Source organism: Durio zibethinus, chromosome 22, assembly GCF_047325235.1.
Source record: "Durio zibethinus cultivar Kanyao isolate XHJ-2024 chromosome 22, ASM4732523v1, whole genome shotgun sequence".
Taxonomy (NCBI): Eukaryota; Viridiplantae; Streptophyta; class Magnoliopsida; order Malvales; family Malvaceae; genus Durio; species Durio zibethinus.
Window position 1 is genome coordinate 21,955,112 of NC_143183.1, and position 27,051 is coordinate 21,982,162.

The following is a 27,051-nucleotide window of genomic DNA, read 5'->3' on the forward strand; positions in this document are numbered from 1 at the left end:
TCTGTATATCCTGGAGATAATGCAAGACAAAATTGATTAATCATGTCAAAAAGATAGCCTTTTTCCCTTTTCTCCTTCAGACCAACCTCCATTTACTCTTAGTTGGTGATAAAAAATACTTCTTTATACCATATTAAGTTACTAATCCAACAAAATAATGGTAAAAGCTGCACCCAGAAACATATATGCAAAGAATCCTGGACCTCACCAAATTTAGAAAAGCAACGATCAGATTTTATTTTGAAAAGAACGGGTATGAAAGTGAAGTTATAATTTTAAAACTTCAAAAGATTATACTAAAATCATAGTATAAATGAAAAGAAACAGGTTCCAATTTCAGTCCCATAGATAAAATCATACAGTGCAAAAGAAACAAACTGAAAGAAGATAACCGGATATTCAAGAAAAATCAATAATGTAGAGAATTAGTCACCTGAGTGTTTGAGCAGACACCAGCCAGGAGATTTGTTTAGCTTCAAGAAACCAAATAAAAAGGGGAAGATGATTGAAAGAGCTTCAGTTCAGTTGCAGGGAAAGCAGCAATCGATGACACTTTGGTTAGAGGGGTTTAAAGCACCTAGGGCTTTTTTTCTTTACTCTTTACCGTTGCTACTCGTTAATTTATGGGTTGGATTTTGACAAGAGTAGGCCTAGCCTCCATTGACTGGGCTTAATATGGGGTAGCCGGTCCTATCAACATCGCTAGAAGTTGAATGAGCTTGAGTTTTCTGGCGCAATTGAAAAAAGACAGTAACTGGGATTCCAGCCCAGGTCTCCACGGCCACAACGTGGAATTCTTACCACTAAACTACAGCCACGTCATGACAATCGGGGAACATTATCAAATATTAATTGTTGCTACTAATGCGAACCACGCAACACTTTCTCGCTATCTTGTTGCGTCATGTTGAGGTGCAGGTTCATGGTTCCAATCTGATCTTTCACTACCTGATTGCGGCAAGTTTTGCTGCCTTTGCTTCACAGATATGGGCTGCCATGGACTTGTCTTTTCTAAAGAATGACTTGCAGTGGGAGAAGTGATATCCAACACTAGGGGTCAAACTGTGGCCTCTGGGTCAGAAAACACTGTAGTACAGGTACTGTACCATTTTCCAAAGAGGAAAGGATATCTCATATATATATATATATATATATTCAACTTATTAACATAATCAGTTTTCAATTTTATTTTTATCAAATAAACTAAAATAAAATGCGATGACAATTGCAAGAAGAGAAGCTTCTGACTAGTAGTAATTCATGCAATGTGTTGATTGGTAAAGCTACAATAAAGTACAACAACAATTTATAAGATTAAATTATTTCCTATAAAATTTGTAGTTCAAGTTGATACAGATAATAAGATGTTGAGTGAGAGTACTCAATCGACAAAGGTGATGATGTAGGATTTTCTTCTGTCTTATTGTTCTTATACTTGACTGCAAAGTTGCTCTTAGACTAACAAGGAGGACGGCAAGGAATTGGAAATGCCGGATGGTACTGAAATTGTGCTGGTGGTGGAGGTGTGGGTGGCGGTAGAGATGGAGGAGGGGTGGGAGTGGGAGTGGGAGGACAACCGTAACACAGATATGGTCCAACAGGCTGTCCATATGCAGAGCCAGGAGGCTTTCTCCTGCACTTGCACCTGCCAGGGTCGGTTGTGGCTTGGTCTAAATGATGATGTTTATGTGTGACCATGTTGTGAACCCCTCGAGCAACTCCCTGGATAGCACCTTCGACGACAGCCAAAGGATAGACCATGTAACGATCAGCTGCCCGGTGAAGCTTATCAAATCCATATTCTACAGAGTCACTCACATGATCCCTGACTTGATTCCTCTTCATGGCCTCGTTGTTTCTTCTTTCTCTTTGCTTTTGGAGGCTTGTCCACGACCTTCACACTTGTAAAGAGGAACTTAACGTTCTTCACAATTAAATAAATAGAGGAAGAGGAATAAAGTTTGTGATTGAAATCAAAGCTATATATTCCATATCACTTATCAGGAACTTACAAACGGTGTAGAGTAATTATTCCGGAATCCTGACTACATCATCATTCATCATCATCTAACTTTGTCAGTAAATTAAGGGCTACCATTTGCTAAATTCCCTACTACATTTCTTTGATCTTCTGCTTGAAGCCTTGATGGTGTAAAAAATCTTTCATTAATGATTAGATAAAATCTGGCTTGGCCTAGATTTGAAAGTTCAATTGGAAACCGATTTATTTTTCTTTTCAAAAAGAATTTGCATTTAATTCTTTTGGTACTTCAGCGATATAAAGTTTCAAAGATTAGTTAGGGGAAAATTCTTTAGCAGTGGCATGTTTGTGTTTTTGTTTCTCTTCTGTCAAAGATTAGTAAGGGATTAATCAATTGAACTTTTCTTTGTTTCTACTTCGTTGTTGGACAGATAATCGTTTTACTACTGAGATTGTCCAAATAATATCTCAAAAGTAACTCGAACCAGTTGGATGTTGGACTTGATAATATTGTAAAACAAATTTATTGGAAGTTCAAACCATCACCTCTTACTAAAAGCCATTGATATATATTATTTTCTTACATAAGCGGAGATCAATCCTTGACCTCTGGTTTCAATACTTTGATTTTCAGATACTAAGCTGATGTCCATGTACTACCAAAGTTACTAACTTTAATTGTGCCATTACTGTGGTTGGTCTTATTTACGGTCCGAATCTTTAACATCCGAATCTTTTGGTTATCAGTATTGCCCAGGGCGGCAATAATTATAAGGATATGGTATAGGTAGACATGATCATGATGGTGGTGGTGGTGGTGGTGGTGGTGGTGGTGGAGGAGGAGGAGGAGGAGGAGGAGGAGGAGGAGGATAGCAATAATTGTATACATGTGGATAGGGCTGTGCCTATGGGGGTGGAGGGTGACGGCCAGAACCGGGATTTGGTGCAGGTGGCGGCGAGCGTTCAACAGGGCAAGGCGGGCACGGCGGGCACGGCGGGCACTTTTCCTTATCTCGGTCTCCAGGATCTCTATCAGTGCACCAGTCGAGAACTCCTCGTGTAAATCCCCTGATACCCTCTCCAACAATGTTGCCTCTCACCTCATTCTTGCCACCAGTATTGCTACGTTTACTCATAGTTGCAATGAGAAGCCAAAAAAGGCTACAACCAGCTCTTTTTTTTTTTCTTTGGGGGCCTGTCCACCTGCCTGATACACATGGTGAAGATGGCATGGCTTTATATAGATATAGAAAGATGAAATCATGCGAGTCTGCTTAAACGACAAGTCTTTCTGTTAATTACAACAAATTGGGGAATTTGACAATATTTCGTCAGGTGTTTTACATCAGCAATTAGCCAGAGTAAACTGATGCACTGGAATGGACCAGGGTGCCGAATCTCGGCAGCCACCCGAGGCAAATTGTTCATCTTATGGATGCTGCTTTTATCTTACATTTTCCATAGTGTGGAAGCTTTTAGCAACTCAAAATAAACAGAATTTTCTCCCATCAAATCAAAAGACAGCAAAATTAGCATCAAAGACTCAAATCTTATCCTCTTTAATGGGTATAAATTCTGCTGCATGCTTCTCATTTACGCAGGTTTCAGAGTAACATATAACATATATTGCAAGAATCTGCCAAAGTAGAATTCATGTTTTGCAATGAGAAAAGGATATAAAAAAGTGCATTCAATACTAGTGCATTCCCTTTGCAGAAATCCTTATCTATTGTTAATTTGTATGGAAAGCTAGCACGTGACAAAAAAGATGCTGACAGCGGACATAATGAAGGAATATCCCTATCCCCACTGCGTATTAACACAGAAGCTATGCGCATTGAAGCAGATACATTCATTATTGCTGCTTTTAATGGTGCTGTAAATGGAGTTGCTCCAGTGGTGCTCAGTTGGCTCAAGTAGTGAAAGACACCGTGCTATTAACTGATGCACCAGCACCCCATCGAATTCCACCGATTATGTAGCTGGCAGCTGCCTCTCCACCTGATCTACTGCTGCAGTCTCAGAACTATCCAGGACATCCAATTCCTGGGTTCCCCTCTCCCTGTCACTGTACAAAATGGTCACTTGGTAACCAAAAGATGTAAAATGTTAAGAATATGGACATTAATGATACTGGCCCGCATAACGATGTATTCAAAATTTTCATCTTTTTTTCTTTTATATATATTTGAAGTTAGTAGATATTGAAACGTGATCAAGAAAATTAAGAATCTTATGCTGCTAGAATTTGCAACTTCGGTGGTGTTTGATCTTTCACTCGACCCGTAAAATATTATTCATTTTAATTTAAAAATCTTATAATTTTATCTCACAAAAAATATTTTATTAATTTAAGTTTAAATCTTTATATATATCATAATAAAACTTCATATTATTTTGATATGAAATTAAAACGTTACAAATTTCTTCAATTAAAACTTGATATCCTTATTAAGTCTAACATAAAACACACAAATTTATCAAATAACATCAAATATTAAGTAAATCTCATAAAATGCACATAAATCTATCGAATCACATCAAACATTATATAAATCTAATACAAAATACATATAAATAATAAGATCACACCAGACGTTGAGACTCTAAAAATGAGTCTCATCGTGTAATATTTAATATTTTTTATTTATATTATATTTATATTGTATTATATTTTAAATGATCAAATTTACAAGTAATTTTATTTTCAGATTGCGATTGGAGTAAAGTTTTCAGACAAGCTTAGCTGAAAATGGGCCACACAAGCTTTGCCTTTGGTCTGCAACAGCAGCTAATTAGGTCAGAAATAAAGACAAGGGAAAGAAAATACTAGAAATTGAGTGGATAATGATAAAGAAACTTTAGGTAAAAAAACAAATAAAGTAATGATAATCCCTATGAGTGCCCCCAAAATAAAGTTGATGTTGTACTGAGATTGCTGGGGTTATTTTATTTAATTTGTTTTGGTATCACTTGTTTTAGTGTTTTTCTTTTCGCAGTAAGGAGCGGCATTGGGAGGGAGGGAGAGATGTATCATTGTTCATTTCCCTTGTTTAGAAAACAGTTTTACGGATGCTAATAGATTGGATGGAGGTAAATTTTTACTCATTTCAAATTTAATTCAATTTTATAAATTTAATATTTGAATTTGATATTAAAATATTATTTTTATATTTAAATTCATTTTAATTTATATATATTTAAATTTGTAAATCTAAAATTAATTAAATATAAAATATTATTTTTTAAATATAAATATAAAATTATATATATAAACATAAATATAAATTTATATAAATAGTAAAAAATAATATATACAACATCCTTTTACCTCCCACTCTGTACATATACAAAATATTCAACAAACTTTACAATCCACAATGCCGAAAATATAACAAGAGCTCAAAAACGGTAAATTCAATTCTTTTTCACTAATGTCAAATTTCTCTGTATATCCTGGAGATAATGCAAGACAAAATTGATTAATCATGTCAAAAAGATAGCCTTTTTCCCTTTTCTCCTTCAGACCAACCTCCATTTACTCTTAGTTGGTGATAAAAAATACTTCTTTATACCATATTAAGTTACTAATCCAACAAAATAATGGTAAAAGCTGCACCCAGAAACATATATGCAAAGAATCCTGGACCTCACCAAATTTAGAAAAGCAACGATCAGATTTTATTTTGAAAAGAACGGGTATGAAAGTGAAGTTATAATTTTAAAACTTCAAAAGATTATACTAAAATCATAGTATAAATGAAAAGAAACAGGTTCCAATTTCAGTCCCATAGATAAAATCATACAGTGCAAAAGAAACAAACTGAAAGAAGATAACCGGATATTCAAGAAAAATCAATAATGTAGAGAATTAGTCACCTGAGTGTTTGAGCAGACACCAGCCAGGAGATTTGTTTAGCTTCAAGAAACCAAATAAAAAGGGGAAGATGATTGAAAGAGCTTCAGTTCAGTTGCAGGGAAAGCAGCAATCGATGACACTTTGGTTAGAGGGGTTTAAAGCACCTAGGGCTTTTTTTCTTTACTCTTTACCGTTGCTACTCGTTAATTTATGGGTTGGATTTTGACAAGAGTAGGCCTAGCCTCCATTGACTGGGCTTAATATGGGGTAGCCGGTCCTATCAACATCGCTAGAAGTTGAATGAGCTTGAGTTTTCTGGCGCAATTGAAAAAAGACAGTAACTGGGATTCCAGCCCAGGTCTCCACGGCCACAACGTGGAATTCTTACCACTAAACTACAGCCACGTCATGACAATCGGGGAACATTATCAAATATTAATTGTTGCTACTAATGCGAACCACGCAACACTTTCTCGCTATCTTGTTGCGTCATGTTGAGGTGCAGGTTCATGGTTCCAATCTGATCTTTCACTACCTGATTGCGGCAAGTTTTGCTGCCTTTGCTTCACAGATATGGGCTGCCATGGACTTGTCTTTTCTAAAGAATGACTTGCAGTGGGAGAAGTGATATCCAACACTAGGGGTCAAACTGTGGCCTCTGGGTCAGAAAACACTGTAGTACAGGTACTGTACCATTTTCCAAAGAGGAAAGGATATCTCATATATATATATATATATATATATATTCAACTTATTAACATAATCAGTTTTCAATTTTATTTTTATCAAATAAACTAAAATAAAATGCGATGACAATTGCAAGAAGAGAAGCTTCTGACTAGTAGTAATTCATGCAATGTGTTGATTGGTAAAGCTACAATAAAGTACAACAACAATTTATAAGATTAAATTATTTCCTATAAAATTTGTAGTTCAAGTTGATACAGATAATAAGATGTTGAGTGAGAGTACTCAATCGACAAAGGTGATGATGTAGGATTTTCTTCTGTCTTATTGTTCTTATACTTGACTGCAAAGTTGCTCTTAGACTAACAAGGAGGACGGCAAGGAATTGGAAATGCCGGATGGTACTGAAATTGTGCTGGTGGTGGAGGTGTGGGTGGCGGTAGAGATGGAGGAGGGGTGGGAGTGGGAGTGGGAGGACAACCGTAACACAGATATGGTCCAACAGGCTGTCCATATGCAGAGCCAGGAGGCTTTCTCCTGCACTTGCACCTGCCAGGGTCGGTTGTGGCTTGGTCTAAATGATGATGTTTATGTGTGACCATGTTGTGAACCCCTCGAGCAACTCCCTGGATAGCACCTTCGACGACAGCCAAAGGATAGACCATGTAACGATCAGCTGCCCGGTGAAGCTTATCAAATCCATATTCTACAGAGTCACTCACATGATCCCTGACTTGATTCCTCTTCATGGCCTCGTTGTTTCTTCTTTCTCTTTGCTTTTGGAGGCTTGTCCACGACCTTCACACTTGTAAAGAGGAACTTAACGTTCTTCACAATTAAATAAATAGAGGAAGAGGAATAAAGTTTGTGATTGAAATCAAAGCTATATATTCCATATCACTTATCAGGAACTTACAAACGGTGTAGAGTAATTATTCCGGAATCCTGACTACATCATCATTCATCATCATCTAACTTTGTCAGTAAATTAAGGGCTACCATTTGCTAAATTCCCTACTACATTTCTTTGATCTTCTGCTTGAAGCCTTGATGGTGTAAAAAATCTTTCATTAATGATTAGATAAAATCTGGCTTGGCCTAGATTTGAAAGTTCAATTGGAAACCGATTTATTTTTCTTTTCAAAAAGAATTTGCATTTAATTCTTTTGGTACTTCAGCGATATAAAGTTTCAAAGATTAGTTAGGGGAAAATTCTTTAGCAGTGGCATGTTTGTGTTTTTGTTTCTCTTCTGTCAAAGATTAGTAAGGGATTAATCAATTGAACTTTTCTTTGTTTCTACTTCGTTGTTGGACAGATAATCGTTTTACTACTGAGATTGTCCAAATAATATCTCAAAAGTAACTCGAACCAGTTGGATGTTGGACTTGATAATATTGTAAAACAAATTTATTGGAAGTTCAAACCATCACCTCTTACTAAAAGCCATTGATATATATTATTTTCTTACATAAGCGGAGATCAATCCTTGACCTCTGGTTTCAATACTTTGATTTTCAGATACTAAGCTGATGTCCATGTACTACCAAAGTTACTAACTTTAATTGTGCCATTACTGTGGTTGGTCTTATTTACGGTCCGAATCTTTAACATCCGAATCTTTTGGTTATCAGTATTGCCCAGGGCGGCAATAATTATAAGGATATGGTATAGGTAGACATGATCATGATGGTGGTGGTGGTGGTGGTGGTGGTGGTGGTGGAGGAGGAGGAGGAGGAGGAGGAGGAGGAGGATAGCAATAATTGTATACATGTGGATAGGGCTGTGCCTATGGGGGTGGAGGGTGACGGCCAGAACCGGGATTTGGTGCAGGTGGCGGCGAGCGTTCAACAGGGCAAGGCGGGCACGGCGGGCACGGCGGGCACTTTTCCTTATCTCGGTCTCCAGGATCTCTATCAGTGCACCAGTCGAGAACTCCTCGTGTAAATCCCCTGATACCCTCTCCAACAATGTTGCCTCTCACCTCATTCTTGCCACCAGTATTGCTACGTTTACTCATAGTTGCAATGAGAAGCCAAAAAAGGCTACAACCAGCTCTTTTTTTTTTTCTTTGGGGGCCTGTCCACCTGCCTGATACACATGGTGAAGATGGCATGGCTTTATATAGATATAGAAAGATGAAATCATGCGAGTCTGCTTAAACGACAAGTCTTTCTGTTAATTACAACAAATTGGGGAATTTGACAATATTTCGTCAGGTGTTTTACATCAGCAATTAGCCAGAGTAAACTGATGCACTGGAATGGACCAGGGTGCCGAATCTCGGCAGCCACCCGAGGCAAATTGTTCATCTTATGGATGCTGCTTTTATCTTACATTTTCCATAGTGTGGAAGCTTTTAGCAACTCAAAATAAACAGAATTTTCTCCCATCAAATCAAAAGACAGCAAAATTAGCATCAAAGACTCAAATCTTATCCTCTTTAATGGGTATAAATTCTGCTGCATGCTTCTCATTTACGCAGGTTTCAGAGTAACATATAACATATATTGCAAGAATCTGCCAAAGTAGAATTCATGTTTTGCAATGAGAAAAGGATATAAAAAAGTGCATTCAATACTAGTGCATTCCCTTTGCAGAAATCCTTATCTATTGTTAATTTGTATGGAAAGCTAGCACGTGACAAAAAAGATGCTGACAGCGGACATAATGAAGGAATATCCCTATCCCCACTGCGTATTAACACAGAAGCTATGCGCATTGAAGCAGATACATTCATTATTGCTGCTTTTAATGGTGCTGTAAATGGAGTTGCTCCAGTGGTGCTCAGTTGGCTCAAGTAGTGAAAGACACCGTGCTATTAACTGATGCACCAGCACCCCATCGAATTCCACCGATTATGTAGCTGGCAGCTGCCTCTCCACCTGATCTACTGCTGCAGTCTCAGAACTATCCAGGACATCCAATTCCTGGGTTCCCCTCTCCCTGTCACTGTACAAAATGGTCACTTGGTAACCAAAAGATGTAAAATGTTAAGAATATGGACATTAATGATACTGGCCCGCATAACGATGTATTCAAAATTTTCATCTTTTTTTCTTTTATATATATTTGAAGTTAGTAGATATTGAAACGTGATCAAGAAAATTAAGAATCTTATGCTGCTAGAATTTGCAACTTCGGTGGTGTTTGATCTTTCACTCGACCCGTAAAATATTATTCATTTTAATTTAAAAATCTTATAATTTTATCTCACAAAAAATATTTTATTAATTTAAGTTTAAATCTTTATATATATCATAATAAAACTTCATATTATTTTGATATGAAATTAAAACGTTACAAATTTCTTCAATTAAAACTTGATATCCTTATTAAGTCTAACATAAAACACACAAATTTATCAAATAACATCAAATATTAAGTAAATCTCATAAAATGCACATAAATCTATCGAATCACATCAAACATTATATAAATCTAATACAAAATACATATAAATAATAAGATCACACCAGACGTTGAGACTCTAAAAATGAGTCTCATCGTGTAATATTTAATATTTTTTATTTATATTATATTTATATTGTATTATATTTTAAATGATCAAATTTACAAGTAATTTTATTTTCAGATTGCGATTGGAGTAAAGTTTTCAGACAAGCTTAGCTGAAAATGGGCCACACAAGCTTTGCCTTTGGTCTGCAACAGCAGCTAATTAGGTCAGAAATAAAGACAAGGGAAAGAAAATACTAGAAATTGAGTGGATAATGATAAAGAAACTTTAGGTAAAAAAACAAATAAAGTAATGATAATCCCTATGAGTGCCCCCAAAATAAAGTTGATGTTGTACTGAGATTGCTGGGGTTATTTTATTTAATTTGTTTTGGTATCACTTGTTTTAGTGTTTTTCTTTTCGCAGTAAGGAGCGGCATTGGGAGGGAGGGAGAGATGTATCATTGTTCATTTCCCTTGTTTAGAAAACAGTTTTACGGATGCTAATAGATTGGATGGAGGTAAATTTTTACTCATTTCAAATTTAATTCAATTTTATAAATTTAATATTTGAATTTGATATTAAAATATTATTTTTATATTTAAATTCATTTTAATTTATATATATTTAAATTTGTAAATCTAAAATTAATTAAATATAAAATATTATTTTTTAAATATAAATATAAAATTATATATATAAACATAAATATAAATTTATATAAATAGTAAAAAATAATATATACAACATCCTTTTACCTCCCACTCTGTACATATACAAAATATTCAACAAACTTTACAATCCACAATGCCGAAAATATAACAAGAGCTCAAAAACGGTAAATTCAATTCTTTTTCACTAATGTCAAATTTCTCTGTATATCCTGGAGATAATGCAAGACAAAATTGATTAATCATGTCAAAAAGATAGCCTTTTTCCCTTTTCTCCTTCAGACCAACCTCCATTTACTCTTAGTTGGTGATAAAAAATACTTCTTTATACCATATTAAGTTACTAATCCAACAAAATAATGGTAAAAGCTGCACCCAGAAACATATATGCAAAGAATCCTGGACCTCACCAAATTTAGAAAAGCAACGATCAGATTTTATTTTGAAAAGAACGGGTATGAAAGTGAAGTTATAATTTTAAAACTTCAAAAGATTATACTAAAATCATAGTATAAATGAAAAGAAACAGGTTCCAATTTCAGTCCCATAGATAAAATCATACAGTGCAAAAGAAACAAACTGAAAGAAGATAACCGGATATTCAAGAAAAATCAATAATGTAGAGAATTAGTCACCTGAGTGTTTGAGCAGACACCAGCCAGGAGATTTGTTTAGCTTCAAGAAACCAAATAAAAAGGGGAAGATGATTGAAAGAGCTTCAGTTCAGTTGCAGGGAAAGCAGCAATCGATGACACTTTGGTTAGAGGGGTTTAAAGCACCTAGGGCTTTTTTTCTTTACTCTTTACCGTTGCTACTCGTTAATTTATGGGTTGGATTTTGACAAGAGTAGGCCTAGCCTCCATTGACTGGGCTTAATATGGGGTAGCCGGTCCTATCAACATCGCTAGAAGTTGAATGAGCTTGAGTTTTCTGGCGCAATTGAAAAAAGACAGTAACTGGGATTCCAGCCCAGGTCTCCACGGCCACAACGTGGAATTCTTACCACTAAACTACAGCCACGTCATGACAATCGGGGAACATTATCAAATATTAATTGTTGCTACTAATGCGAACCACGCAACACTTTCTCGCTATCTTGTTGCGTCATGTTGAGGTGCAGGTTCATGGTTCCAATCTGATCTTTCACTACCTGATTGCGGCAAGTTTTGCTGCCTTTGCTTCACAGATATGGGCTGCCATGGACTTGTCTTTTCTAAAGAATGACTTGCAGTGGGAGAAGTGATATCCAACACTAGGGGTCAAACTGTGGCCTCTGGGTCAGAAAACACTGTAGTACAGGTACTGTACCATTTTCCAAAGAGGAAAGGATATCTCATATATATATATATATATATATATATTCAACTTATTAACATAATCAGTTTTCAATTTTATTTTTATCAAATAAACTAAAATAAAATGCGATGACAATTGCAAGAAGAGAAGCTTCTGACTAGTAGTAATTCATGCAATGTGTTGATTGGTAAAGCTACAATAAAGTACAACAACAATTTATAAGATTAAATTATTTCCTATAAAATTTGTAGTTCAAGTTGATACAGATAATAAGATGTTGAGTGAGAGTACTCAATCGACAAAGGTGATGATGTAGGATTTTCTTCTGTCTTATTGTTCTTATACTTGACTGCAAAGTTGCTCTTAGACTAACAAGGAGGACGGCAAGGAATTGGAAATGCCGGATGGTACTGAAATTGTGCTGGTGGTGGAGGTGTGGGTGGCGGTAGAGATGGAGGAGGGGTGGGAGTGGGAGTGGGAGGACAACCGTAACACAGATATGGTCCAACAGGCTGTCCATATGCAGAGCCAGGAGGCTTTCTCCTGCACTTGCACCTGCCAGGGTCGGTTGTGGCTTGGTCTAAATGATGATGTTTATGTGTGACCATGTTGTGAACCCCTCGAGCAACTCCCTGGATAGCACCTTCGACGACAGCCAAAGGATAGACCATGTAACGATCAGCTGCCCGGTGAAGCTTATCAAATCCATATTCTACAGAGTCACTCACATGATCCCTGACTTGATTCCTCTTCATGGCCTCGTTGTTTCTTCTTTCTCTTTGCTTTTGGAGGCTTGTCCACGACCTTCACACTTGTAAAGAGGAACTTAACGTTCTTCACAATTAAATAAATAGAGGAAGAGGAATAAAGTTTGTGATTGAAATCAAAGCTATATATTCCATATCACTTATCAGGAACTTACAAACGGTGTAGAGTAATTATTCCGGAATCCTGACTACATCATCATTCATCATCATCTAACTTTGTCAGTAAATTAAGGGCTACCATTTGCTAAATTCCCTACTACATTTCTTTGATCTTCTGCTTGAAGCCTTGATGGTGTAAAAAATCTTTCATTAATGATTAGATAAAATCTGGCTTGGCCTAGATTTGAAAGTTCAATTGGAAACCGATTTATTTTTCTTTTCAAAAAGAATTTGCATTTAATTCTTTTGGTACTTCAGCGATATAAAGTTTCAAAGATTAGTTAGGGGAAAATTCTTTAGCAGTGGCATGTTTGTGTTTTTGTTTCTCTTCTGTCAAAGATTAGTAAGGGATTAATCAATTGAACTTTTCTTTGTTTCTACTTCGTTGTTGGACAGATAATCGTTTTACTACTGAGATTGTCCAAATAATATCTCAAAAGTAACTCGAACCAGTTGGATGTTGGACTTGATAATATTGTAAAACAAATTTATTGGAAGTTCAAACCATCACCTCTTACTAAAAGCCATTGATATATATTATTTTCTTACATAAGCGGAGATCAATCCTTGACCTCTGGTTTCAATACTTTGATTTTCAGATACTAAGCTGATGTCCATGTACTACCAAAGTTACTAACTTTAATTGTGCCATTACTGTGGTTGGTCTTATTTACGGTCCGAATCTTTAACATCCGAATCTTTTGGTTATCAGTATTGCCCAGGGCGGCAATAATTATAAGGATATGGTATAGGTAGACATGATCATGATGGTGGTGGTGGTGGTGGTGGTGGTGGTGGTGGAGGAGGAGGAGGAGGAGGAGGAGGAGGAGGAGGATAGCAATAATTGTATACATGTGGATAGGGCTGTGCCTATGGGGGTGGAGGGTGACGGCCAGAACCGGGATTTGGTGCAGGTGGCGGCGAGCGTTCAACAGGGCAAGGCGGGCACGGCGGGCACGGCGGGCACTTTTCCTTATCTCGGTCTCCAGGATCTCTATCAGTGCACCAGTCGAGAACTCCTCGTGTAAATCCCCTGATACCCTCTCCAACAATGTTGCCTCTCACCTCATTCTTGCCACCAGTATTGCTACGTTTACTCATAGTTGCAATGAGAAGCCAAAAAAGGCTACAACCAGCTCTTTTTTTTTTTCTTTGGGGGCCTGTCCACCTGCCTGATACACATGGTGAAGATGGCATGGCTTTATATAGATATAGAAAGATGAAATCATGCGAGTCTGCTTAAACGACAAGTCTTTCTGTTAATTACAACAAATTGGGGAATTTGACAATATTTCGTCAGGTGTTTTACATCAGCAATTAGCCAGAGTAAACTGATGCACTGGAATGGACCAGGGTGCCGAATCTCGGCAGCCACCCGAGGCAAATTGTTCATCTTATGGATGCTGCTTTTATCTTACATTTTCCATAGTGTGGAAGCTTTTAGCAACTCAAAATAAACAGAATTTTCTCCCATCAAATCAAAAGACAGCAAAATTAGCATCAAAGACTCAAATCTTATCCTCTTTAATGGGTATAAATTCTGCTGCATGCTTCTCATTTACGCAGGTTTCAGAGTAACATATAACATATATTGCAAGAATCTGCCAAAGTAGAATTCATGTTTTGCAATGAGAAAAGGATATAAAAAAGTGCATTCAATACTAGTGCATTCCCTTTGCAGAAATCCTTATCTATTGTTAATTTGTATGGAAAGCTAGCACGTGACAAAAAAGATGCTGACAGCGGACATAATGAAGGAATATCCCTATCCCCACTGCGTATTAACACAGAAGCTATGCGCATTGAAGCAGATACATTCATTATTGCTGCTTTTAATGGTGCTGTAAATGGAGTTGCTCCAGTGGTGCTCAGTTGGCTCAAGTAGTGAAAGACACCGTGCTATTAACTGATGCACCAGCACCCCATCGAATTCCACCGATTATGTAGCTGGCAGCTGCCTCTCCACCTGATCTACTGCTGCAGTCTCAGAACTATCCAGGACATCCAATTCCTGGGTTCCCCTCTCCCTGTCACTGTACAAAATGGTCACTTGGTAACCAAAAGATGTAAAATGTTAAGAATATGGACATTAATGATACTGGCCCGCATAACGATGTATTCAAAATTTTCATCTTTTTTTCTTTTATATATATTTGAAGTTAGTAGATATTGAAACGTGATCAAGAAAATTAAGAATCTTATGCTGCTAGAATTTGCAACTTCGGTGGTGTTTGATCTTTCACTCGACCCGTAAAATATTATTCATTTTAATTTAAAAATCTTATAATTTTATCTCACAAAAAATATTTTATTAATTTAAGTTTAAATCTTTATATATATCATAATAAAACTTCATATTATTTTGATATGAAATTAAAACGTTACAAATTTCTTCAATTAAAACTTGATATCCTTATTAAGTCTAACATAAAACACACAAATTTATCAAATAACATCAAATATTAAGTAAATCTCATAAAATGCACATAAATCTATCGAATCACATCAAACATTATATAAATCTAATACAAAATACATATAAATAATAAGATCACACCAGACGTTGAGACTCTAAAAATGAGTCTCATCGTGTAATATTTAATATTTTTTATTTATATTATATTTATATTGTATTATATTTTAAATGATCAAATTTACAAGTAATTTTATTTTCAGATTGCGATTGGAGTAAAGTTTTCAGACAAGCTTAGCTGAAAATGGGCCACACAAGCTTTGCCTTTGGTCTGCAACAGCAGCTAATTAGGTCAGAAATAAAGACAAGGGAAAGAAAATACTAGAAATTGAGTGGATAATGATAAAGAAACTTTAGGTAAAAAAACAAATAAAGTAATGATAATCCCTATGAGTGCCCCCAAAATAAAGTTGATGTTGTACTGAGATTGCTGGGGTTATTTTATTTAATTTGTTTTGGTATCACTTGTTTTAGTGTTTTTCTTTTCGCAGTAAGGAGCGGCATTGGGAGGGAGGGAGAGATGTATCATTGTTCATTTCCCTTGTTTAGAAAACAGTTTTACGGATGCTAATAGATTGGATGGAGGTAAATTTTTACTCATTTCAAATTTAATTCAATTTTATAAATTTAATATTTGAATTTGATATTAAAATATTATTTTTATATTTAAATTCATTTTAATTTATATATATTTAAATTTGTAAATCTAAAATTAATTAAATATAAAATATTATTTTTTAAATATAAATATAAAATTATATATATAAACATAAATATAAATTTATATAAATAGTAAAAAATAATATATACAACATCCTTTTACCTCCCACTCTGTACATATACAAAATATTCAACAAACTTTACAATCCACAATGCCGAAAATATAACAAGAGCTCAAAAACGGTAAATTCAATTCTTTTTCACTAATGTCAAATTTCTCTGTATATCCTGGAGATAATGCAAGACAAAATTGATTAATCATGTCAAAAAGATAGCCTTTTTCCCTTTTCTCCTTCAGACCAACCTCCATTTACTCTTAGTTGGTGATAAAAAATACTTCTTTATACCATATTAAGTTACTAATCCAACAAAATAATGGTAAAAGCTGCACCCAGAAACATATATGCAAAGAATCCTGGACCTCACCAAATTTAGAAAAGCAACGATCAGATTTTATTTTGAAAAGAACGGGTATGAAAGTGAAGTTATAATTTTAAAACTTCAAAAGATTATACTAAAATCATAGTATAAATGAAAAGAAACAGGTTCCAATTTCAGTCCCATAGATAAAATCATACAGTGCAAAAGAAACAAACTGAAAGAAGATAACCGGATATTCAAGAAAAATCAATAATGTAGAGAATTAGTCACCTGAGTGTTTGAGCAGACACCAGCCAGGAGATTTGTTTAGCTTCAAGAAACCAAATAAAAAGGGGAAGATGATTGAAAGAGCTTCAGTTCAGTTGCAGGGAAAGCAGCAATCGATGACACTTTGGTTAGAGGGGTTTAAAGCACCTAGGGCTTTTTTTCTTTACTCTTTACCGTTGCTACTCGTTAATTTATGGGTTGGATTTTGACAAGAGTAGGCCTAGCCTCCATTGACTGGGCTTAATATGGGGTAGCCGGTCCTATCAACATCGCTAGAAGTTGAATGAGCTTGAGTTTTCTGGCGCAATTGAAAAAAGACAGTAACTGGGATTCCAGCCCAGGTCTCCACGGCCACAACGTGGAATTCTTACCACTAAACTACAGCCACGTCATGACAATCGGGGAACATTATCAAATATTAATTGTTGCTACTAATGCGAACCACGCAACACTTTCTCGCTATCTTGTTGCGTCATGTTGAGGTGCAGGTTCATGGTTCCAATCTGATCTTTCACTACCTGATTGCGGCAAGTTTTGCTGCCTTTGCTTCACAGATATGGGCTGCCATGGACTTGTCTTTTCTAAAGAATGACTTGCAGTGGGAGAAGTGATATCCAACACTAGGGGTCAAACTGTGGCCTCTGGGTCAGAAAACACTGTAGTACAGGTACTGTACCATTTTCCAAAGAGGAAAGGATATCTCATATATATATATATATATATATTCAACTTATTAACATAATCAGTTTTCAATTTTATTTTTATCAAATAAACTAAAATAAAATGCGATGACAATTGCAAGAAGAGAAGCTTCTGACTAGTAGTAATTCATGCAATGTGTTGATTGGTAAAGCTACAATAAAGTACAACAACAATTTATAAGATTAAATTATTTCCTATAAAATTTGTAGTTCAAGTTGATACAGATAATAAGATGTTGAGTGAGAGTACTCAATCGACAAAGGTGATGATGTAGGATTTTCTTCTGTCTTATTGTTCTTATACTTGACTGCAAAGTTGCTCTTAGACTAACAAGGAGGACGGCAAGGAATTGGAAATGCCGGATGGTACTGAAATTGTGCTGGTGGTGGAGGTGTGGGTGGCGGTAGAGATGGAGGAGGGGTGGGAGTGGGAGTGGGAGGACAACCGTAACACAGATATGGTCCAACAGGCTGTCCATATGCAGAGCCAGGAGGCTTTCTCCTGCACTTGCACCTGCCAGGGTCGGTTGTGGCTTGGTCTAAATGATGATGTTTATGTGTGACCATGTTGTGAACCCCTCGAGCAACTCCCTGGATAGCACCTTCGACGACAGCCAAAGGATAGACCATGTAACGATCAGCTGCCCGGTGAAGCTTATCAAATCCATATTCTACAGAGTCACTCACATGATCCCTGACTTGATTCCTCTTCATGGCCTCGTTGTTTCTTCTTTCTCTTTGCTTTTGGAGGCTTGTCCACGACCTTCACACTTGTAAAGAGGAACTTAACGTTCTTCACAATTAAAAAAATAGAGGAAGAGGAATAAAGTTTGTGATTGAAATCAAAGCTATATATTCCATATCACTTATCAGGAACTTACAAACGGTGTAGAGTAATTATTCCGGAATCCTGACTACATCATCATTCATCATCATCTAACTTTGTCAGTAAATTAAGGGCTACCATTTGCTAAATTCCCTACTACATTTCTTTGATCTTCTGCTTGAAGCCTTGATGGTGTAAAAAATCTTTCATTAATGATTAGATAAAATCTGGCTTGGCCTAGATTTGAAAGTTCAATTGGAAACCGATTTATTTTTCTTTTCAAAAAGAATTTGCATTTAATTCTTTTGGTACTTCAGCGATATAAAGTTTCAAAGATTAGTTAGGGGAAAATTCTTTAGCAGTGGCATGTTTGTGTTTTTGTTTCTCTTCTGTCAAAGATTAGTAAGGGATTAATCAATTGAACTTTTCTTTGTTTCTACTTCGTTGTTGGACAGATAATCGTTTTACTACTGAGATTGTCCAAATAATATCTCAAAAGTAACTCGAACCAGTTGGATGTTGGACTTGATAATATTGTAAAACAAATTTATTGGAAGTTCAAACCATCACCTCTTACTAAAAGCCATTGATATATATTATTTTCTTACATAAGCGGAGATCAATCCTTGACCTCTGGTTTCAATACTTTGATTTTCAGATACTAAGCTGATGTCCATGTACTACCAAAGTTACTAACTTTAATTGTGCCATTACTGTGGTTGGTCTTATTTACGGTCCGAATCTTTAACATCCGAATCTTTTGGTTATCAGTATTGCCCAGGGCGGCAATAATTATAAGGATATGGTATAGGTAGACATGATCATGATGGTGGTGGTGGTGGTGGTGGTGGTGGTGGTGGAGGAGGAGGAGGAGGAGGAGGAGGAGGAGGAGGATAGCAATAATTGTATACATGTGGATAGGGCTGTGCCTATGGGGGTGGAGGGTGACGGCCAGAACCGGGATTTGGTGCAGGTGGCGGCGAGCGTTCAACAGGGCAAGGCGGGCACGGCGGGCACGGCGGGCACTTTTCCTTATCTCGGTCTCCAGGATCTCTATCAGTGCACCAGTCGAGAACTCCTCGTGTAAATCCCCTGATACCCTCTCCAACAATGTTGCCTCTCACCTCATTCTTGCCACCAGTATTGCTACGTTTACTCATAGTTGCAATGAGAAGCCAAAAAAGGCTACAACCAGCTCTTTTTTTTTTTCTTTGGGGGCCTGTCCACCTGCCTGATACACATGGTGAAGATGGCATGGCTTTATATAGATATAGAAAGATGAAATCATGCGAGTCTGCTTAAACGACAAGTCTTTCTGTTAATTACAACAAATTGGGGAATTTGACAATATTTCGTCAGGTGTTTTACATCAGCAATTAGCCAGAGTAAACTGATGCACTGGAATGGACCAGGGTGCCGAATCTCGGCAGCCACCCGAGGCAAATTGTTCATCTTATGGATGCTGCTTTTATCTTACATTTTCCATAGTGTGGAAGCTTTTAGCAACTCAAAATAAACAGAATTTTCTCCCATCAAATCAAAAGACAGCAAAATTAGCATCAAAGACTCAAATCTTATCCTCTTTAATGGGTATAAATTCTGCTGCATGCTTCTCATTTACGCAGGTTTCAGAGTAACATATAACATATATTGCAAGAATCTGCCAAAGTAGAATTCATGTTTTGCAATGAGAAAAGGATATAAAAAAGTGCATTCAATACTAGTGCATTCCCTTTGCAGAAATCCTTATCTATTGTTAATTTGTATGGAAAGCTAGCACGTGACAAAAAAGATGCTGACAGCGGACATAATGAAGGAATATCCCTATCCCCACTGCGTATTAACACAGAAGCTATGCGCATTGAAGCAGATACATTCATTATTGCTGCTTTTAATGGTGCTGTAAATGGAGTTGCTCCAGTGGTGCTCAGTTGGCTCAAGTAGTGAAAGACACCGTGCTATTAACTGATGCACCAGCACCCCATCGAATTCCACCGATTATGTAGCTGGCAGCTGCCTCTCCACCTGATCTACTGCTGCAGTCTCAGAACTATCCAGGACATCCAATTCCTGGGTTCCCCTCTCCCTGTCACTGTACAAAATGGTCACTTGGTAACCAAAAGATGTAAAATGTTAAGAATATGGACATTAATGATACTGGCCCGCATAACGATGTATTCAAAATTTTCATCTTTTTTTCTTTTATATATATTTGAAGTTAGTAGATATTGAAACGTGATCAAGAAAATTAAGAATCTTATGCTGCTAGAATTTGCAACTTCGGTGGTGTTTGATCTTTCACTCGACCCGTAAAATATTATTCATTTTAATTTAAAAATCTTATAATTTTATCTCACAAAAAATATTTTATTAATTTAAGTTTAAATCTTTATATATATCATAATAAAACTTCATATTATTTTGATATGAAATTAAAACGTTACAAATTTCTTCAATTAAAACTTGATATCCTTATTAAGTCTAACATAAAACACACAAATTTATCAAATAACATCAAATATTAAGTAAATCTCATAAAATGCACATAAATCTATCGAATCACATCAAACATTATATAAATCTAATACAAAATACATATAAATAATAAGATCACACCAGACGTTGAGACTCTAAAAATGAGTCTCATCGTGTAATATTTAATATTTTTTATTTATATTATATTTATATTGTATTATATTTTAAATGATCAAATTTACAAGTAATTTTATTTTCAGATTGCGATTGGAGTAAAGTTTTCAGACAAGCTTAGCTGAAAATGGGCCACACAAGCTTTGCCTTTGGTCTGCAACAGCAGCTAATTAGGTCAGAAATAAAGACAAGGGAAAGAAAATACTAGAAATTGAGTGGATAATGATAAAGAAACTTTAGGTAAAAAAACAAATAAAGTAATGATAATCCCTATGAGTGCCCCCAAAATAAAGTTGATGTTGTACTGAGATTGCTGGGGTTATTTTATTTAATTTGTTTTGGTATCACTTGTTTTAGTGTTTTTCTTTTCGCAGTAAGGAGCGGCATTGGGAGGGAGGGAGAGATGTATCATTGTTCATTTCCCTTGTTTAGAAAACAGTTTTACGGATGCTAATAGATTGGATGGAGGTAAATTTTTACTCATTTCAAATTTAATTCAATTTTATAAATTTAATATTTGAATTTGATATTAAAATATTATTTTTATATTTAAATTCATTTTAATTTATATATATTTAAATTTGTAAATCTAAAATTAATTAAATATAAAATATTATTTTTTAAATATAAATATAAAATTATATATATAAACATAAATATAAATTTATATAAATAGTAAAAAATAATATATACAACATCCTTTTACCTCCCACTCTGTACATATACAAAATATTCAACAAACTTTACAATCCACAATGCCGAAAATATAACAAGAGCTCAAAAACGGTAAATTCAATTCTTTTTCACTAATGTCAAATTTCTCTGTATATCCTGGAGATAATGCAAGACAAAATTGATTAATCATGTCAAAAAGATAGCCTTTTTCCCTTTTCTCCTTCAGACCAACCTCCATTTACTCTTAGTTGGTGATAAAAAATACTTCTTTATACCATATTAAGTTACTAATCCAACAAAATAATGGTAAAAGCTGCACCCAGAAACATATATGCAAAGAATCCTGGACCTCACCAAATTTAGAAAAGCAACGATCAGATTTTATTTTGAAAAGAACGGGTATGAAAGTGAAGTTATAATTTTAAAACTTCAAAAGATTATACTAAAATCATAGTATAAATGAAAAGAAACAGGTTCCAATTTCAGTCCCATAGATAAAATCATACAGTGCAAAAGAAACAAACTGAAAGAAGATAACCGGATATTCAAGAAAAATCAATAATGTAGAGAATTAGTCACCTGAGTGTTTGAGCAGACACCAGCCAGGAGATTTGTTTAGCTTCAAGAAACCAAATAAAAAGGGGAAGATGATTGAAAGAGCTTCAGTTCAGTTGCAGGGAAAGCAGCAATCGATGACACTTTGGTTAGAGGGGTTTAAAGCACCTAGGGCTTTTTTTCTTTACTCTTTACCGTTGCTACTCGTTAATTTATGGGTTGGATTTTGACAAGAGTAGGCCTAGCCTCCATTGACTGGGCTTAATATGGGGTAGCCGGTCCTATCAACATCGCTAGAAGTTGAATGAGCTTGAGTTTTCTGGCGCAATTGAAAAAAGACAGTAACTGGGATTCCAGCCCAGGTCTCCACGGCCACAACGTGGAATTCTTACCACTAAACTACAGCCACGTCATGACAATCGGGGAACATTATCAAATATTAATTGTTGCTACTAATGCGAACCACGCAACACTTTCTCGCTATCTTGTTGCGTCATGTTGAGGTGCAGGTTCATGGTTCCAATCTGATCTTTCACTACCTGATTGCGGCAAGTTTTGCTGCCTTTGCTTCACAGATATGGGCTGCCATGGACTTGTCTTTTCTAAAGAATGACTTGCAGTGGGAGAAGTGATATCCAACACTAGGGGTCAAACTGTGGCCTCTGGGTCAGAAAACACTGTAGTACAGGTACTGTACCATTTTCCAAAGAGGAAAGGATATCTCATATATATATATATATATATATATTCAACTTATTAACATAATCAGTTTTCAATTTTATTTTTATCAAATAAACTAAAATAAAATGCGATGACAATTGCAAGAAGAGAAGCTTCTGACTAGTAGTAATTCATGCAATGTGTTGATTGGTAAAGCTACAATAAAGTACAACAACAATTTATAAGATTAAATTATTTCCTATAAAATTTGTAGTTCAAGTTGATACAGATAATAAGATGTTGAGTGAGAGTACTCAATCGACAAAGGTGATGATGTAGGATTTTCTTCTGTCTTATTGTTCTTATACTTGACTGCAAAGTTGCTCTTAGACTAACAAGGAGGACGGCAAGGAATTGGAAATGCCGGATGGTACTGAAATTGTGCTGGTGGTGGAGGTGTGGGTGGCGGTAGAGATGGAGGAGGGGTGGGAGTGGGAGTGGGAGGACAACCGTAACACAGATATGGTCCAACAGGCTGTCCATATGCAGAGCCAGGAGGCTTTCTCCTGCACTTGCACCTGCCAGGGTCGGTTGTGGCTTGGTCTAAATGATGATGTTTATGTGTGACCATGTTGTGAACCCCTCGAGCAACTCCCTGGATAGCACCTTCGACGACAGCCAAAGGATAGACCATGTAACGATCAGCTGCCCGGTGAAGCTTATCAAATCCATATTCTACAGAGTCACTCACATGATCCCTGACTTGATTCCTCTTCATGGCCTCGTTGTTTCTTCTTTCTCTTTGCTTTTGGAGGCTTGTCCACGACCTTCACACTTGTAAAGAGGAACTTAACGTTCTTCACAATTAAATAAATAGAGGAAGAGGAATAAAGTTTGTGATTGAAATCAAAGCTATATATTCCATATCACTTATCAGGAACTTACAAACGGTGTAGAGTAATTATTCCGGAATCCTGACTACATCATCATTCATCATCATCTAACTTTGTCAGTAAATTAAGGGCTACCATTTGCTAAATTCCCTACTACATTTCTTTGATCTTCTGCTTGAAGCCTTGATGGTGTAAAAAATCTTTCATTAATGATTAGATAAAATCTGGCTTGGCCTAGATTTGAAAGTTCAATTGGAAACCGATTTATTTTTCTTTTCAAAAAGAATTTGCATTTAATTCTTTTGGTACTTCAGCGATATAAAGTTTCAAAGATTAGTTAGGGGAAAATTCTTTAGCAGTGGCATGTTTGTGTTTTTGTTTCTCTTCTGTCAAAGATTAGTAAGGGATTAATCAATTGAACTTTTCTTTGTTTCTACTTCGTTGTTGGACAGATAATCGTTTTACTACTGAGATTGTCCAAATAATATCTCAAAAGTAACTCGAACCAGTTGGATGTTGGACTTGATAATATTGTAAAACAAATTTATTGGAAGTTCAAACCATCACCTCTTACTAAAAGCCATTGATATATATTATTTTCTTACATAAGCGGAGATCAATCCTTGACCTCTGGTTTCAATACTTTGATTTTCAGATACTAAGCTGATGTCCATGTACTACCAAAGTTACTAACTTTAATTGTGCCATTACTGTGGTTGGTCTTATTTACGGTCCGAATCTTTAACATCCGAATCTTTTGGTTATCAGTATTGCCCAGGGCGGCAATAATTATAAGGATATGGTATAGGTAGACATGATCATGATGGTGGTGGTGGTGGTGGTGGTGGTGGTGGTGGAGGAGGAGGAGGAGGAGGAGGAGGAGGAGGAGGATAGCAATAATTGTATACATGTGGATAGGGCTGTGCCTATGGGGGTGGAGGGTGACGGCCAGAACCGGGATTTGGTGCAGGTGGCGGCGAGCGTTCAACAGGGCAAGGCGGGCACGGCGGGCACGGCGGGCACTTTTCCTTATCTCGGTCTCCAGGATCTCTATCAGTGCACCAGTCGAGAACTCCTCGTGTAAATCCCCTGATACCCTCTCCAACAATGTTGCCTCTCACCTCATTCTTGCCACCAGTATTGCTACGTTTACTCATAGTTGCAATGAGAAGCCAAAAAAGGCTACAACCAGCTCTTTTTTTTTTTCTTTGGGGGCCTGTCCACCTGCCTGATACACATGGTGAAGATGGCATGGCTTTATATAGATATAGAAAGATGAAATCATGCGAGTCTGCTTAAACGACAAGTCTTTCTGTTAATTACAACAAATTGGGGAATTTGACAATATTTCGTCAGGTGTTTTACATCAGCAATTAGCCAGAGTAAACTGATGCACTGGAATGGACCAGGGTGCCGAATCTCGGCAGCCACCCGAGGCAAATTGTTCATCTTATGGATGCTGCTTTTATCTTACATTTTCCATAGTGTGGAAGCTTTTAGCAACTCAAAATAAACAGAATTTTCTCCCATCAAATCAAAAGACAGCAAAATTAGCATCAAAGACTCAAATCTTATCCTCTTTAATGGGTATAAATTCTGCTGCATGCTTCTCATTTACGCAGGTTTCAGAGTAACATATAACATATATTGCAAGAATCTGCCAAAGTAGAATTCATGTTTTGCAATGAGAAAAGGATATAAAAAAGTGCATTCAATACTAGTGCATTCCCTTTGCAGAAATCCTTATCTATTGTTAATTTGTATGGAAAGCTAGCACGTGACAAAAAAGATGCTGACAGCGGACATAATGAAGGAATATCCCTATCCCCACTGCGTATTAACACAGAAGCTATGCGCATTGAAGCAGATACATTCATTATTGCTGCTTTTAATGGTGCTGTAAATGGAGTTGCTCCAGTGGTGCTCAGTTGGCTCAAGTAGTGAAAGACACCGTGCTATTAACTGATGCACCAGCACCCCATCGAATTCCACCGATTATGTAGCTGGCAGCTGCCTCTCCACCTGATCTACTGCTGCAGTCTCAGAACTATCCAGGACATCCAATTCCTGGGTTCCCCTCTCCCTGTCACTGTACAAAATGGTCACTTGGTAACCAAAAGATGTAAAATGTTAAGAATATGGACATTAATGATACTGGCCCGCATAACGATGTATTCAAAATTTTCATCTTTTTTTCTTTTATATATATTTGAAGTTAGTAGATATTGAAACGTGATCATGAAAACTAAGAATCTTATGCTGTTAGAATTTGCAACTTCGGTGGTGTTTGATCTTTCACTTAACCCGTAAAATATTATTTATTTTAATTTAAAAATTTTATAATTTTATTTAATAAAAAATATTTTATTAGTTTGAGTTTAAATTTATATATATATCATAATAAAACTTCAAATTATTTTGATATGAGATTGAAATGTTACAAATTTCTTTAATTAAAACTTGATATTTTTATTAAATCTAACATAAAACATACAAATTTATCAAATAACATCAAATATTAAGTAAATCTCATAAAATGCACATAAATTTATCGAATAACATCAAATATTATATAAATCTAATACAAAATACATATAAATAATAAGATCACACCAGACGTTGAGACTCTAAAAATGAGTCTCATCGTGTAATATTTAATTTTCGTAAAATTTTAAAATTAATTCTCACTACATAATACTTAATTTTTGTTTGATTACTATCTGTTCTGATTCTCTTTATAAAAAAATACATTAAATTTATAAAATATTATTTATTTTGATCTAAAAATCTTATAATTTTATTTCCTAAAAAATATTTCACAAATATAAATATAAATTTATATATATATATATATGTCATAATATAGCTTCAAATTATCTGATGCGAGATCGAGGCATTACCGCATACGCAATGGACAAATTTTAGCGAGCAAGCATCACTGAATTGTGGTTTTACGCCTCTTTTCTCGGAGTTCACTGTGTCGTAGCTCTAAAAGATATCTGGCTTATCAATCAGAACTGTTGGATAAAATTTCCCTTTGAGATTATCTGACCAAACATATACAGCTATAGCTATTATATTAACAGCTGACTTTTTTGGAGGAGTACATGCTAAATTACATCATCAACAGCAAGATGAGAAATTTAATGCAAAAACCGCCCACCAACTGCATATTTCATCTAATTTATGTGAGTAAGAGAATTGTAAAGATTCACATTTAATTTATAAAATATTATTTATTTTAATTTAAAATTTTAATAATTTTAATTTTATAAAAAATATTTTAAAAATTTTGAATTTAAATTTTTATTTTATATATCGTAATATATTTTTAAAAATTTTTTATATAAAATTGAGGTATCAGAAGAACTGTAAG

The 27,051-nt window shown here is 35.7% G+C and overlaps 1 protein-coding gene across 14 annotated transcripts in view; it reads right to left on the reverse strand.

The window, feature by feature from the left end:
- The window catches only part of LOC149512714 (uncharacterized), a 33,479-nt gene extending 8,334 nt beyond the window's left edge, over positions 1 to 25,145 (reverse strand). For 5 of the 14 annotated variants that reach the window (XM_089751341.1, XM_089751335.1, XM_089751347.1 and 2 more), the window contains exons 1-5: positions 22,147 to 25,145; positions 16,720 to 21,046; positions 11,289 to 15,619; positions 5,861 to 10,188; positions 434 to 4,760 (exon numbers count right to left, since the gene is read on the reverse strand). In XM_089751341.1, coding sequence (XP_089607467.1) covers positions 23,174 to 23,560 — 387 coding nt within the window. In that variant the 5' untranslated portion in view covers positions 23,561 to 25,145 and the 3' untranslated portion in view covers positions 434 to 4,760; positions 5,861 to 10,188; positions 11,289 to 15,619; positions 16,720 to 21,046; positions 22,147 to 23,173. Of the gene's footprint in view, positions 1 to 433; positions 4,761 to 5,860; positions 10,189 to 11,288; positions 15,620 to 16,719; positions 21,047 to 22,146 lie in introns of those variants that run through there. The other 9 variants (XM_089751346.1, XM_089751340.1, XM_089751345.1 and 6 more) reach the window with 9 other exon arrangements.
- Between the last annotated feature and the right edge of the window lie 1,906 nt (positions 25,146 to 27,051).